Genomic DNA, 15383 nt, shown 5'->3' on the forward strand with positions numbered 1-15383 from the left:
TGATATAGTGGATATATCGAGATGCATGCACATGTATTGCTCCGATTTGTTTAAACCCACATTTAAATGAGCTCAAAGCTTATTTATCTTATAGAAGTCATTTTTGAATGTTCTAACTTCGTAAATAACATGAGAAGGAAGAGAGAGAGAGAAAGAGAGAGAGAGAGAGAGAGAGAATAAGTGAGTGAATGCATGAGGGAGAAAATAAACGAAGGTCTGGAATTTCTACATTCATGGACGCATCTTGCTCTCCTTTTACCGTAGATATTCTTTTATTTTTTCTGGAAATGCATGTTGTACAATTTGTTATATGCTATGCTCATCGTTAATAATATTTTATATTAATCGGTTACTAATTTAATTTCGTGAAACTCCTTACAAACGCGATAAAAATACAATACATTCACGACAACACGAGATACGCCAAGGATAAAAAAATTTGTTCCTAGAACCATGACCTTTTTACTGACAAAAAAGAGACCTTCGTCGTATCAAAGCATTTTCAATCTTGTCATAAATAATTATATGTATATGAAGCTTCATATACAAAGAGCAAGTAGAACCGTTTACATTTCTTTCCGTTTGGTCTTTTCTTTTTTCCAATTGCTATTTTAATATAAACAAAAATTCAATTAATGTAAACGCATTATGTTTCATTGGAATATACTACAGGAATTCCACCAAAGTGAAACCCAACAATTAGCGATAAAACGAAAACAGTAACATACCAAATTATCAATGTACTTACAATATTTAAGGATAAAAAGTTTCATTGCACTACATTTGTAAACTTTATTAATTATACGTTGCAAAAAAAATGACGTGAACAAAAGTTGTTATTCATTTCCCTAACTCATCACTTCGCTCGTTTACTCCTTAAAAATAAGTCATACAATCCTTGTCATCTTATCGCTTTGCGACCTTCAATCAACACATTATAATTATAAGAAAAGTGTTTTAATAATTTATATTCATTGTTACGCTTTTTGTACACAACTTGGTTTTTGTTACAAAAGGGCATTGTTATACAGTGGATCAAACCGATATGGAAGTTTTTGCAAAACGGTATTTAATTTCATTGATATTTAAAAGCTTCGCAGAGTGCAAATTATAATATTATCATTTGTAACCAATGCAGTCGAGTGTATATTCGTCTATCGCTACTTATTACATGTATTTCAAACTATAATACAAAGTACTTAATAAGCTATAATCCATAATAGTATGGTTTATAATCGCTGTTGCGGCTGATTTTGAGAACTCATTCCTGAAACTGGTTGCGGTGGGGTATCTGTACTTTCACTCTTTTTCTCCTCCTTCTTCGATTTATTCCATTCCTGTAAACCTTTAGGTAAACTGGTGTCCTCTTCGAACGATCCCGTACCCTCCACAAACTGTTCGTAAGTTGACTTTTCAGGGAAGGGCCTAGGACCTAGTAACTCTATCATATCGTCTCTACTTAAAATTTCTTGCTTTAACAAACGTTCGGCCACCTAAACAAACAATCGTAAGATCATTCATCTGCTACTATATTCATAAAAACTAACTTTTTCATAAACCAAGAATATTTTATACCTTAGATACGTTCTCCTTATGTTTTGTAAGTAAATCGCGTGTGTGAGTATGGGCTCGTTCAATTAATTCACGTACTTCAGTATCGATAAGCTGTGCAGTGTGTTCAGAATATGGTTTATCGAAAGTCATTTCGCCTTGCTGTGGCATTTGAAAACTCACATTGCCAACTTTTTCGTTCATACCATACTGAATGACTTGAGCATATGCATTTGCAGTTACCTGATAAAAATAAATTCAATATTAGTAAATTACTTACGCGCGTTATAAATTTGTAAAAAAAGAAAAGAAACGCAGCACGACAATACTTTTTGTAGGTCATCTTGCGCTCCTGTTGTAATACGACCAAAAAAGATTTCTTCCGACACTCGCCCTCCAAGTGCCATACACATTCTGTCAAACAATTGTTCTTTTGTATAAAGATATTGTTCATGAGGTAAATATTGTGCATAACCTAAACCTTTTCCTCGAGGAATTATGGAGACCTGCCCCATAAAAGAACATAAGTGAAATTATAATCAAACTATTACTATTTTTGAAATCTAAGAATCACCTTCAGTAACGGATCCGCATATCTCAAAAACCAGCCTGCTACTGCATGGCCTGCTTCATGATAGGCAACCGTCTTTTTTTCTTCAGGTTGCAAGACATTCGTCTTTTTTTCCATGCCTGCAATAACTCTTTCAATGGCCTGTTCAAAATGTTTTAAGTAAATATTATCGCTCAAGTCTCTGGCTGCTATTAAAGCTGCTTCGTTACAAACATTAGCAATATCAGCTCCTAAAATCAATTCACTCATAGTATTCTCAATACATTTTTAACATTCTTCTTTTATCTTTGTTTTCAAGATTTTATTAGTAACTAATTTCACTTTTTATACCTGTAAAACCAGGCGTTAAGGAAGCCATTTTTCTGGCTAATTGGTCTTTATCCATTGTGATTTTTAAAGGTTTCAAGTGTACTTTAAAGATAGAAGCTCGACCTTTAATGTCTGGAGCAGGAACGAAAATTTGTCTATCAAACCTTCCAGGTCGCAACAAAGCTTTATCTAAAATATCTATTCTATTAGTTGCCGCTAATACAACTACATTAGTAGTTGTATTGAAACCTGAAGAAAAAAATATATTACTCGAACAAATATAAATTTTGAATAATGCAATACATGATCTTATCAATTATTATAGTATACCATCCATTTCAACTAGAAGTTGATTAAGTGTATTTTCTTGTTCCGAATGACCACCAAAGTTTCGGCCTCCCCTTTTTCTTCCAACGGCATCGATCTCATCAATAAATAATATACACGGAGCATGTTTTCGTGCCAATGCGAACATATCTCGAACTCTTGATGGACCAACACCAACAAACATTTCCAAAAACTCAGAACCTGATACACTAATAAAAGGTACATTTGCTTCACCAGCTGTAGCTTTAGCTAATAACGTTTTACCAGTACCCGGTGGACCTATAAAATATTATACAAGTTCTAAATTATAATCCTAAACTAATCCAAAACTAATAAGAGCTATTTATTCCTAAACTATATGTACTTACCCGTCAGCATTGCACCCTTAGGTATCTTAGCACCAAGCTCTATATATTGTTGTGGATTTTTTAAAAAATTTACAAACTCCATAATTTCAATCTTAGCTTCTTCGCACCCAGCAACATCCCTAAATTTCAATAATACACATAGAAATATTTATAGCAATTATATAGCAAAAAGATAATAAATGAAATATTACTCAAACACGATATCCTTAAAGGGAGTCGTACAATTGCACACAACTTTTTCCTACTCTATAAATTGACTACTTGTTAATTGTTTTAACTGCATATTCGTTTGTCTTCTATCTGCTTTTGTTATTTTGTTAATACCTCTTGTTTTTCACTGTGTTCATTTCATCCTAAAACATTCTAACGAATATGGCAGAAGAGCCCAGAGTAGAAGAAAATTGTCTACAATTCATAATAATCTTTTGAAATACAATAATGTAGAATTATACAACAATATTTCTATTAACTTACTTAAATCTTACACCAATATCTTTGGAATTAACCATTTTTGCAGTTGATTCCATTAATGCCCCAAAAAGGCCACCTTTCCTTCCCTTACCAAGTGATTCTGCTGATTTACGGAACACATAAAATATGGCTCCTGTAAATAACATTTAATATTATATCTAGCTATTATCTGAATATCTGTCATAAATGTATATCTACACAAAAATAAACATAGCTTACCATACATAAGCACCTGTGGTAAAATTTTTAAAATATGATATAATTCTAGCTCATCCTTGTATTGTACTAATAGATAATTTTGTGGCTCTATATTTAATTCAATTTGTGCATTCTCCAAATTTCTTTCAAAAGTTTCAACACTACCAATGTTGAACCATAAAGTATCCTACACAATAATAAAGTATCCATTCATTCACCTGTTAAACTTAAATTGAACTACCTCTAAACTTACTTGTCCATTCGCAAAATTCCCAGGCAATAATTTGACACGGACCCACTGTTTATTGATAACTTCCACTTTATCCACTATTCCCTTATCTAAATATCTAAATAGAATTAACATAAAACATTTACATGAAATTTGTATACTGGGTATGTCTACAAAAAATTATTCATTTACTTTACTATACATTATAATTCACTTACTTTGTTACAAATTCTTTCCATGTAATTTCTGTAGCCTGATTCGATAATTGTTGCAAATATATGTAAAACAATCCCATTAATGTAACACCAAGAAAAAGCAATTTTTCGTTCTTTTTATCTCCAAATGATTTCTTGCCTCCATTCCATTTAAACTCCCATGAAAATGTACGTTTATCACTACTCGCAGAATGCGTACTAGATTTTTGAGATTCTGCTCTAGATGACTGCGATTGAGAAGCTTCCTTGGACTGTCCTCCTTTAGCTTTCTCAGTAATCTTTTCAGTCGTTTTACCAGAATCTTTTTCTACAGATGAGAAATTTAAGATATTTTATAATCTACTTTTTATAGTTTAGAGCAAATTAATAAGTATAGGATAATAACTTGGTTTAAAAAATTTTTCAAATCCTTTTGGTGGCTCATTGCATAATAATCTCCATTGATTTCGTAAATGTTCCAATGTAGTCGTTTCGTTGCTATTTCTTATCAATGATAAATATCTTCTTAACTAAAACAAATTTTATGACATACAATATAACAAATATAGCAATGAAATGCAACATAAAAAACATTCTATACAAACATTATAAAAGTTCCAAATACTATTAGTTTAATCTTTATATACCCACATTTAAATAAATATATACATAATTACAAAAAGTATCGGACAACTACAAATTATATATACAGCAATTTAAATAAGAATTGATCTTTATTAAAGAAGTCATTCATGATAAAGAACAGAGGTTATGTCAGATCATATTTATACCTGAAATATATTGGCATTTTTGTAAACGGAGTTCAGAACAAATCTTTCTAATTTACTTGTCGAATATAATAGCTGATGGGCCATATTTGTGGTAAGTGTCTGTAATCACGTAATATGATGAAATTTCGTAGTTTCCACACGTTCCTTGTAGTAGATTACCGGCCACAAGACATTATCTCAACAAATATCCCCAGTCTTAATCCCTATTTCTCGTTTACAACGCAAAACGTATATAAGTTCTTAAGCCGAGCAATTATTGGTTATTCAATTTTGCACGAAGAGAATTGACTAATAAATGACTCAGTTCACTACTAGGATATTAATTTTATTTAGTGTTACTAGAAATATAGGGGACTAAAGTGAAAGATATTTTTGACATTCTAAGAAAAATTATTTTTATTGAAGCACATGCTTGATCATTGCGACATTCAGATGAATCAAACATATTATACCAATTCACATAAGGAAACGTATAAGTCTACATTTCGTTATTATACATTAAATGAATTAACGTTATTATACATTTTCCTAAAAGACGAAAATTATAACAAAGTTTATTTATAAATAAATATAAGGAAATAATGCACACAAAAATGCAGATGTTAATAATAATTCAATCGTCTCATGAAGATATTAGATAGGAATTTTTATATGTACTTGCGTCATATATACGTATACGCGCGTTGTTTTCATATATGATATATATATATATATATTACTAAAATCTAAATTAATACACGTATTATTATACAAAACGAATATTAATGAGTGTTACTCTATTGGTAATACTTCATATGCTAACTTTCAGTTTGTGAATAGTTTGAATTTTCTTCAATACTTATAGCACAAGGAACATATTCTTGTCCCGATTCCTGTAAAATATAAATTTTATATATATGAAGAGTTTTTATGAAATATTTTTAAAAAATTCGATTTAAAAAAAAAATGAATAAAAAACATACTGAGTTAACAATAATTTGTCGTCCCTCTTCTAAATTAAGTCCATCCATATCTTCTGCTGTTAATATTATCACAGAATCTTCAGGTATACTATTTTCATCTATATAAGTTATAGGAATTTCTGACGAAACCTGTAATTAAAATTTATTAACAATCACAAAATCTGCAACACAAAAATTTTGGCAATAAAAGATATAAGATAGATATTATTAATCCATAATACCTCGCAATATGTAAAATCAGATCCTTCTTGTACCTTTGTTTCTGTATTATGTTTAGAATCAGCTATTCTTTGTTTCCTTGAACTTAACGAGCGCTCTGACTTTTTACCATCTTGTTGGAGACGTCTCCATATCGTTGTTTTTGGAATATGGTAAGTCATTGATGCTGCTGCTTGCGACATTTTCCCTCCTTTACATGCAGCAACAGCTTCTTCCAAACGAGATTTTTTCAATTCTTCATTTTCCGTCTTACGTTTCTTCCAAAATGATAATGGCAATTTTCCTTCATCTACCAATCGCGCCTTATCTCTAAATAAAGTAGTTTTCGGAATCTAAAATCATAATTACCGTTATTACTCTTAGAGAGCCTAAATAAAATTGAGCAAGAAACAAAATGTTAAATAATTTACTTTGAATTCAAGTGCTACTTTCGTTAAATTCTCTCCTCTTTCTAAAGCCTTAACTGCAGCTTCCCGTTTATCTGATCCATAAGACCTTTTCATTTCCGAACGTAGTATTTGATATCCTTCTTTCTGAATCCTCCTCCATAATACAGTCTTTGGTATACTAAAAAGTTCTGATGCATGCTGTAGGCTTGATCCACCTGTAGTAAGAGTGATGATGACAAGTTGAATGATGCCACAGAATTAATATATTGAGTAAATATGGTATAGATACCAACCAATTACCGCATTTATAGCAGCTTTCATACACTCTGCCGGATATTCGTTTCTTGATGCGTTTAAATGTATACCTAATGCTTTAGCACGCATGTACAAAGTTGAACGTGGTATATTATGTTTAGTAGAAGCTTCTATTAATGTCTGCCCGGCTTTTAAATCATTAATTGCCGCTGCCAACATATCTTCGCTATAATCTCTTTTTGTTGTATCGCGCCTACGTTTCTTTTTTTTATTCAAAGTGGAATTTTCGACGACCTCATCTTTTTGTTGGTCTTCCAAATCTTCATAACTATGTTGCAACGCATTAATAACATTTTCTTCAGCCTCGCTAATTACAGTCATTGGCTCTTCATTATTATCATTAAAATCCTTATTGCTTACAACTGAGTCAGTTTCTTCAAGTCCATCAATCTATAAACAAAGAAACAGAATAATGATAAGAAAAGAAAAATATTTCCATTTAACTCTCTTTAACTTTCTCTTTAAGTATAACTAACTTCAATAAGGCCACAGATTTTTAGTGAACGTGCCGCATCTAATAAGGTACTAATATTTTCAACTGGTACTCTCACTTCCCCATGGTAAGTAAATTCTATAATAGATTTTATATCTTGAGCAGAAATATCGCTTAATATTATTGTTGGATGATCTTCATTTACTTGACTCAATATTTCCTATAAATAAAAGAAATGAATTATTATGCAAATCATGCAGAATACTACATACACACCTAATCTATCCTAAAACAAAATGAAATATATATTTTTTTAACATGGAAAGGTATGTCATTATAGTGTGTAATGAGCACTACATTTTGTAATATATTTCACAGAAAAGATTATTAAAACCTGTATAAAAACGAATTCGAAGTACAAACTTTAATCACTGAAAACTATTTGAAAGTAATCATAAAACAATGTTCAAATTCAAAGCTATGAATTCTTAAGAGTACAAAGATTGTTTACTCGAAATAAAGTGCTACAAGCGCAGAGAACTATGCGATGAGCATGAATACGTTCCCCGCCCGCAGCCAGGGTAACGTCTACCATACAGTCCTCCTCTAAAAGTTGTCTAACTACATCGGAGAGATGGTTTTGATAATCATTCCATTTAAACCAATAACTCTGATTGATCTCATGTTGGTTAGTAATTTCGGACATGCCGTTTCAGTTTCGTTTCCTTTTTCAGTTTCAATAATTCGTATCATATACAACCGGAATTTGGAACAGGACTGAACTCTTCAGAGAGCTTCACAACCAAGATACGGACCTCAGTGATTATTCATGGTACTTTGTAAAAACTCTAATAAATTTTACACCACCTTTATACGATCATTTATCCTGATTACTTATGTATCATTAAACTATTTTGCGTACGTGTTATATTTATATACAAACACTTATTTAAAAATCAAATATAATAATAAAAAATTATATTACAAACATATTAATTGCCAGTTAAACGTATATTATGATTGGTTCATACACATGTTATCTATACCGAATTTAACAATATAACATTTCAGTTTAAAACTTTAAAAAATATGTAAAAAATGTATAAAATATAAAATATAGAAAGATTTTTATTTAAACAATAATTAAGTTTATTTAATTTGCTCAAATTCTAATAACTAGAATATCTCCGCTTGATTCTAGTTGCCAACTTTCATAAAATTTGAGATGTAGTACAAATATATGTATGTACACAAAAGAATTGAGCCCTTATATGTATTAGTAAACTCACGTCTTTTTATATTGTAAGAGTTGTATGACTGCTTTAGGGTAACGGAGTGTTTGTGTTTGCTAACTTTTTGACCACTTTATTTAATCGCCTATTTAAAAACAAAATGGTTAGTGATTTTATACATATCAATCATTTTACATATTGTTTTTCATTGTGATTCGATGTACATTTTCCTTGATGTATTTAAACATGTGACAGCATAACCTCAATATTATTGCTACGTTAAAAACGTTACACATTATTAAGTATGAATGCATTTTTGAGAGTTTGGATATTCTTTCTTTTAAATTGTATTCACGATTTTAAAGCTTGAAAGATTCTTTTTATAATACTTACTGCGATAATTTAAACTGATATCACATATTGCTTCGTGATATTTTGTGGTTATGTTATTCCATATATTGTAAAATTTAGTAATGGTAATATTTAGTCAGTTGTTTTTGTTAAAAACGAAACGTATTTAATATAAAACATATTAAAAAATGATAAATTTATTATTTTTTGTAGAAACCTCTAATGTTGCACGGGCACGAACGTGCCATAACGCAAATTAAATACAATAGAGAAGGAGACTTATTATTCTCCTCTAGTAAGGATAAAAAGCCAAATGTTTGGTATTCTTTGAATGGAGAACGCCTTGGATCTTTCAATGGACACAATGGCTCAGTATGGTGTATTGACATTAATTGGGATACAACACGATTTTTATCTGGAAGTGGCGACAATTCACTAAGAGTTTGGGATTGTCAAACTGGTTTGTATTGCACATACATATAATATTTTTTCACTTATTTGCTTTATTTATTAAAATATGACTATGTTATATTATAGGAAAAGAAATAGGTTTGCTTCATACAAACAGTTCAGTGAGAACATGTAGCTTTAGTTATTCAGCAAATCTTGCTGTTTACTCTACAGATAAAGCTTTAGGACACCAATGTGAAATGTTTATCATTGATATCAAAAATGTTGATGCAGTATTATCACAAGCAGATGCAATTTCTAGAATTGCTGTGAATGGTCCCAAAATCACTGCTATCTTGTGGGGTGCATTAGATGAAACAATTATTACTGGCCATGAAGATGGTGAAATCACTCTTTGGGATGTTAGAGTATGTAATATATTTGTATTCTCATGAATTAAATGTTTAAAACTTTTTTATAATTTTATCTATTTTTTTGTAGACAAGAAAAAAGATGACAAGTGTCAGAAGTCACAAATCACAAATAAATGACATGCAATTCAACAAAGATGGCACTATGTTCGTGACTGCTTCAAAAGATAATACTGCTAAACTATTTGACAGTGAATCGTTAATGTTATTGAAAACATACAAAACAGAAAGACCTGTTAATTCTGCTACGATTTCTCCAATTTTTGATCATGTATGTGTCATATAGTGATTAAGACATTTGGGAAATAATATTTATCAAAATTTATAAATACTGTATTTTTATAGGTGGTTCTTGGAGGAGGTCAAGATGCAATGGATGTCACAACAACGTCCACTCGTCAAGGAAAATTCGATTCTCGATTTTTCCATTTAGTATTTGAAGAAGAATTTGCACGTTTAAAAGGACACTTTGGTCCAATTAATTCTCTAGCATTTCACCCTAATGGACGTAGTTTTTCAACAGGTGGAGAAGATGGTTATGTTCGTATTAATACATTTGATCAATCTTATTTTGACTTCCATTTTGAATACTAATTTTATGAAATAAAAATAAATATGTATCAATTAAATGAATGGTGTAAATTATTTTTTCTATTCTCTTTCTTGAGATATATGGATATTAGGATAAAGGCGGCCTGATGCAGTATGTTAAAAATAAAGATTTACTATTTTTAAATTTATTGTTCATATAAAATGAAAATTGATACATTACTTTCTGTGACAAAAACATGGAAGATAGTATTATTAATGGAATAGTTCCAAATATTTAACATACATAGCTGAATTATATTGGATATAAATTTTTATGTTTATTTTGCTTAAATATTTAAAAAAATATTACTCTTTGTATTTGAAATTCATTTTCAGTAAGTATTGCGCTTTTACCTGAGCAACATCATATACGATGTATTCATTGTATAATAAATCAGATTTTTTTGGTAATTTAGCAGATACAGGCACACCATATGGAACTTCAACACCGTCTTTCATTTTGTAAACAGTTTCAGGATCGGGTTGTGTCCGACCACGACCCCATGTTGAATGCTTACCGCTCGGTAACTTTTCAATATAATCTGCACGATATCGTTCATGCATATTACCTAATGCCACTTCACAAAGCAATAACAAACCCGTAGGGCTTCCACTGTGTGTACAACAATAATTCGCAGATTTGGAAACCATATCCGCGAAGTATATACCTTTACCAAACATATAACCAGTAACGGGAGCTTCTGGTGGCGCTATTCTTAAACCTTGAGAAAGTATACCAGCAAAGTTAGTCGTTCTAGAACCATGCCACAGTAACTTCCTATTGTGTAATTTCTTGAATGGCTTATATCTATTGTCTTCCCCTTGTCTCTTAATAACAAATACATCTTGAATTTCAAGTTCGTACAGTGTATGAGTTGCTGCATGAGTATTTTGCACATATTTTTTAATGACTTTATACTCCTCACTTTCCTTATCCAATATTTTAATTTCAGTATTGAGTTGCTTGTAATAGGTATCGAGTGGATTCTTTGTTGCATCCGCCTTAGTATGCAAAAGCGAATACGCAATTTCCATTTCAAGTAATGCGTCTAACATTTCACACTTGGCATGGATTTCTTCCATCGTATTCAAGACTTTAAGCTCGGATACTCCGAAATTATGAGGTATTAGGTTATAAAATCTGTTGGATGCATCAACCAACTGAACCGAATCGACATCTTTCTTCTTTAATACTTCTTGTAAATCAGTTAATACTGAATACGCCTTTTGGATTTGTGTTTTGGACAACTTTCCAAGCGGCATTTTTTCTACATCAATTTCAAATTCAACCATCACCTTTTTCATATTCGCTTCATCGAAAATCAATTTCATTAAATCTTGAATTGGCAGTTCTAATTCACTCTTAATATGAGAGTCTAATTTTGTCGATACATCGTCCCCATAATCAATATCCACCGGGTACATTTTGCCAGGTACTTTAACAAAATTATCTCTCTGATTCCAACAGTTTCCACTTTTCTCCGTGTATAGTTCCTCAAACTGAGCTATACATTCCTCTAGAGATAATTTCTGTACTTTTGAACCACCGATAGTAGTTCCTATTCTGCCCCAGCTTCTAAACAACCAGTATTCACCTTTCTTATCGTGCTTTAAAATCTGCAACTTATAATAGCTATTTTTTTTAGTTTGTATGTCTGAAAGTATCAATGTAACATTATACTTATTTTTACCCTCTTGATATACATGTGCACAATCTTGTAAACCACTATCTGGGTCAACAGTTTCACCTTTTTTCAATTGCAATTTCATTTTACCAGATCCTGATTTTTCAAATGTACTTTTCCCTTTACTTTTTGAGACATTCGATTTTTCTGTGAGAACGTTAATTTTATTAGACAAGTCACCTCCCCAACTTGAAATAGTTTTCTTTTCAATGAGCGATATAGCAGGTTTTGTATATTTTTTAGCTTCCTCAATGAAGTCTGCAGTAATAACTTGAATGTTAAAACTTTTGGCTTCTTCCATCTTTTTACTCATTTTATCTACTTCATGTTGTGTTGATATAATAGCAGCTACATTTTCATGAAGTTTTGAAGTTATCTCTCCTCCTAGATGTAAAATTTCCTTTTTTAAGGTATTTCTATCTTTTCCTATGTTCCCTATAATAAAGAATTGCATATGCTTTAATGGCTTGGGTTTTGCTTCAACTTTGGGTCCAGAATCAACTTCATCTTCCTTTTTTACTGCACTAGATGTTGATGGTACAGCTATCTTTATAAGTCGTTTTCTAACTTTGTATTTCAAAGATTTGCTATTAAACATTGAAACAGTGATTAATTTTTTCACATGTCTTTCGCAAATATGCTAATTTATGAAAATAGCTTTTAATTTTAATTTATGAAAATACTTACAGATCTGGATATGCTTCTTTTATATCAGATGGTATTACAAATTTCTTTCTTTTAGGATCTTGCATGACATTTTCACACTTTGTCCATTCTGTCAAATCTCCAGTACATTTGTATCCAGTACCTGAATTATACACAAGCTGTCCATTACATTTTGGACACGGCTTTAAAGCCCCAAAACAAATTGCATCCGATAAACGATCTATTATCTACACAACAAATATGTTAATCATTTAAATATTTTATTTACTTTGAATCAAAAATAAATTTAATTAAAATAAAATACATACAGCTGAAACACCTTCTGGTATTTGTTGTTCATTTTCTTCTAACATAGTAATGAGGTCAGGTTTCTTTATAGAGGATAATTTATCTTTAATTGCAAATAATTCATCATTTTGTTTTTTCATTTCTTTCTCTTCTTCTGCATCTTCTGGTTCATCTTTGATTTTCTTAACAGGTGGGACATCATCTACCTTAATTCTTGGCAAAACACTTTTGAGTTTCTTCTGATCATCTTTGGAAAGTTCATCTTTGCCAGGAAGTGAATCTCCACTCTCATAAAATTGTAAACTTTCCCTTACTTTGGCAAAGCATTCAAGATGATGCCATCTATCTATACCACCGTATCTTCTGCCATGTTCACTTTCAAAATCTTTTTTTGATACTCTGATCTCACCCTGTACTATCTTTTCTTCACAGGCTTTGCAAGTTGATTTGTTAGATTTTGCATATTGGACTAAAAAATCATGTAATGGACCTGCAGCAGCAGTACCACCACCACTACGCTTTCTTCCTTTTCTAGATGCAGGCAATGGAAGGGTGCTTGCTTCCTCTATAAAAATGTTCGATTCAAACTATTGCATTATATTATTGTATTATAATATCAAATATGATTTACAGCAATATAATAAACAAACCAATTCTCCTTTGAAGTTCCTTTTGATCTTCCCAGCGAATATTATCAAAATTAGCAATATCTGCAGTAGTTTTTGGCCTTTGTTTCATGAAAAAACAAGGCGGATGATACCACTTTGGTACCTTTCCATCATGAACAGGACTCTAAAATTTAAAAGCTAAAATTTAACAAACATATTTTAAAACATTATAATAGTTTTAAAGGAATATAAAACATATGGATAAACTCAATGACTTTATTAAAAAGTAATTCTAAATAAATTTCCCCAATTTTATTAAAATTAAATGTAGATAAAATAATAATTTATTAATAGAAACACATTAATCTTCATAAATATATTGCATTTTATATTGTATTATCGAACACATCATCAATTGCCATTATATTATGTAACCTTGATGAAGCTGAACAATAATTGAATTTAAAACTTATGCTGATTACAGCAATGACATATAAATTCATGCAAAATTAATAATGTTGACATGGTATACCTGAACAATAACGGCGAGTCTTAACGAATCTTTTTCGATATTTTTCTTACAATTTTGGCATGAAGCCCTCGAACTTTTTGCATATTCGACAGAATATGGTAAATCAGGATTCATTGTTTCACTAAAATCCGTTCAATAATTTTAGTCTTGAAGCCAAGCGCCAAAGAGCAGTATTCAATGTGCGAAGACAAAATGCGCGTTGCGCGCCAAATACCAGTATATTCGGAAGTTTATCTTATTTTCTGTTACAATTACAATCTATCTTAAATAAGTGACCAATCATAGAACAAAAAAAATCCTACAATGATTATATGTAATTTCAATTTTATCTACTTCAATTAATTCAATTTAAATTCGAGAAGTATGTGTTAAATACTTCGATAATAAATTGATGACTAATCATGTGATATATACGTATGATATATAAACCGGAAGTGATATCCTGTTTTCTACGAATTTTAGAACTTACCTTAATTATCACTTTCGTTCATACATTTATACGTTAGTTTACTCTAAAAAGGTATTCTGACTTGGAAATTATTTTTTCTTTCTAATATAAAATCTTTAATTTAATTTGGGAAATTACTCAATTTTTTAATCTTTTAAATTTATTTTCAAACTAATAATTAAAATATGAAACATTTATTTACTTATAATACAATTATACTTTTATATTTTATATATATATATATATATTAACATTATCTTTTCATACTTAATAATTATTTACTAATTTATATGCTTTATATATAATCAATTTATATGATTTGATTTACATTATATTGTTACAGGTATATACTCATTATCAATTATACATGATGCATTAAAATGCATAAAACATTTAAAATAAATGCATACCCGTAAACATAGATCTACATTATTGTATGTAGTCTAAAGGATATTATAAATAAGCTATGAGTTGTAATACAATGTTGGTACACTTTATTTTTATAATCGTATAATATTGTACAAATTATTACAGTAAACTATATATTTCTGTAATTACGTCTATGAATGTTTCTCTGTTTTACCAACATAGTTTGCCATAAAAGTGGCTGACAAGTGGTAGTTCAATTAAATAATATAACCATACAGTGTAAAAATGCACTATGTTATGTCCTTTATCGAATGCAATCTTTTTTTTCTAAAATTATTTCCTACAATAACGTACAAAACTCATTAAGAAAAGATCAAAATTATTAAATTAATTCTGTTACTTCTTTCGACTATCTACATATTCATATAAGCCTATTATATAAATCCATAGTGCTTACAAGAAGAT

At 30.3% G+C, this 15383-nt stretch overlaps 4 protein-coding genes and 1 long non-coding RNA gene across 7 annotated transcripts; 2 read left to right on the top strand and 3 right to left on the bottom strand.

Moving 5' to 3' along the window:
• Nucleotides 1-752: 752 nt before the first annotated feature.
• LOC117204573 (AFG3-like protein 2) lies at nt 753-5282 on the bottom strand. The gene is made up of 13 exons (XM_033442108.1): nt 5010-5282; nt 4625-4748; nt 4243-4546; nt 4049-4142; nt 3817-3982; nt 3601-3730; nt 3127-3245; nt 2762-3037; nt 2453-2680; nt 2126-2352; nt 1881-2057; nt 1576-1794; nt 753-1493 (listed from the first exon to the last, which is right to left on the bottom strand). The coding sequence occupies exons 1-13, from the start codon at nt 5091-5093 to the stop codon at nt 1230-1232; spliced, it is 2412 nt and encodes an 803-aa protein (XP_033297999.1). The 5' UTR covers nt 5094-5282; the 3' UTR covers nt 753-1229.
• A 427-nt stretch (nt 5283-5709) lies between these two features.
• On the bottom strand, nt 5710-8221 carry LOC117204575 (protein abrupt-like). Its single transcript, XM_033442112.1, has 7 exons — nt 7839-8221; nt 7371-7547; nt 6873-7284; nt 6601-6794; nt 6193-6522; nt 5972-6100; nt 5710-5881 (listed from the first exon to the last, which is right to left on the bottom strand). Exons 1-7 carry the CDS (start codon nt 8031-8033, stop codon nt 5807-5809), a joined length of 1512 nt encoding a protein of 503 aa, XP_033298003.1. The 5' UTR covers nt 8034-8221; the 3' UTR covers nt 5710-5806.
• Nucleotides 8222-8601: 380 nt separating this feature from the next.
• Nucleotides 8602-10360, top strand: LOC117204567 (eukaryotic translation initiation factor 3 subunit I). Its single transcript, XM_033442089.1, has 5 exons — nt 8602-8722; nt 9124-9370; nt 9448-9728; nt 9802-10002; nt 10077-10360. Exons 1-5 carry the CDS (start codon nt 8720-8722, stop codon nt 10323-10325), a joined length of 981 nt encoding a protein of 326 aa, XP_033297980.1. The 5' UTR covers nt 8602-8719; the 3' UTR covers nt 10326-10360.
• A 202-nt stretch (nt 10361-10562) lies between these two features.
• On the bottom strand, nt 10563-14350 carry LOC117204566 (poly [ADP-ribose] polymerase). 3 transcript variants are annotated; one of them, XM_033442086.1, is made up of 5 exons: nt 14102-14350; nt 13612-13753; nt 12982-13526; nt 12695-12900; nt 10563-12594 (listed from the first exon to the last, which is right to left on the bottom strand). In XM_033442086.1, exons 1-5 carry the CDS (start codon nt 14213-14215, stop codon nt 10629-10631), a joined length of 2973 nt encoding a protein of 990 aa, XP_033297977.1. In that variant the 5' UTR covers nt 14216-14350; the 3' UTR covers nt 10563-10628. The 3 variants fall into 3 exon arrangements, with proteins under 3 accessions (XP_033297977.1, XP_033297978.1, XP_033297979.1); XM_033442087.1 differs by having other exon boundaries at nt 13612-13767; nt 14102-14254; XM_033442088.1 differs by lacking the exon at nt 14102-14350 and adding an exon at nt 14005-14026.
• A 54-nt stretch (nt 14351-14404) lies between these two features.
• LOC117204568 lies at nt 14405-15195 on the top strand. Its single transcript, XR_004487110.1, has 2 exons — nt 14405-14621; nt 14893-15195. It is a non-coding gene; the product is annotated as an uncharacterized LOC117204568 (long non-coding RNA).
• Nucleotides 15196-15383: the final 188 nt, after the last annotated feature.

This window comes from Bombus bifarius, unplaced genomic scaffold, assembly GCF_011952205.1.
Source record: "Bombus bifarius isolate JDL3187 unplaced genomic scaffold, Bbif_JDL3187 scf7180000007978, whole genome shotgun sequence".
NCBI classification, from domain to species: Eukaryota; Metazoa; Arthropoda; class Insecta; order Hymenoptera; family Apidae; genus Bombus; species Bombus bifarius.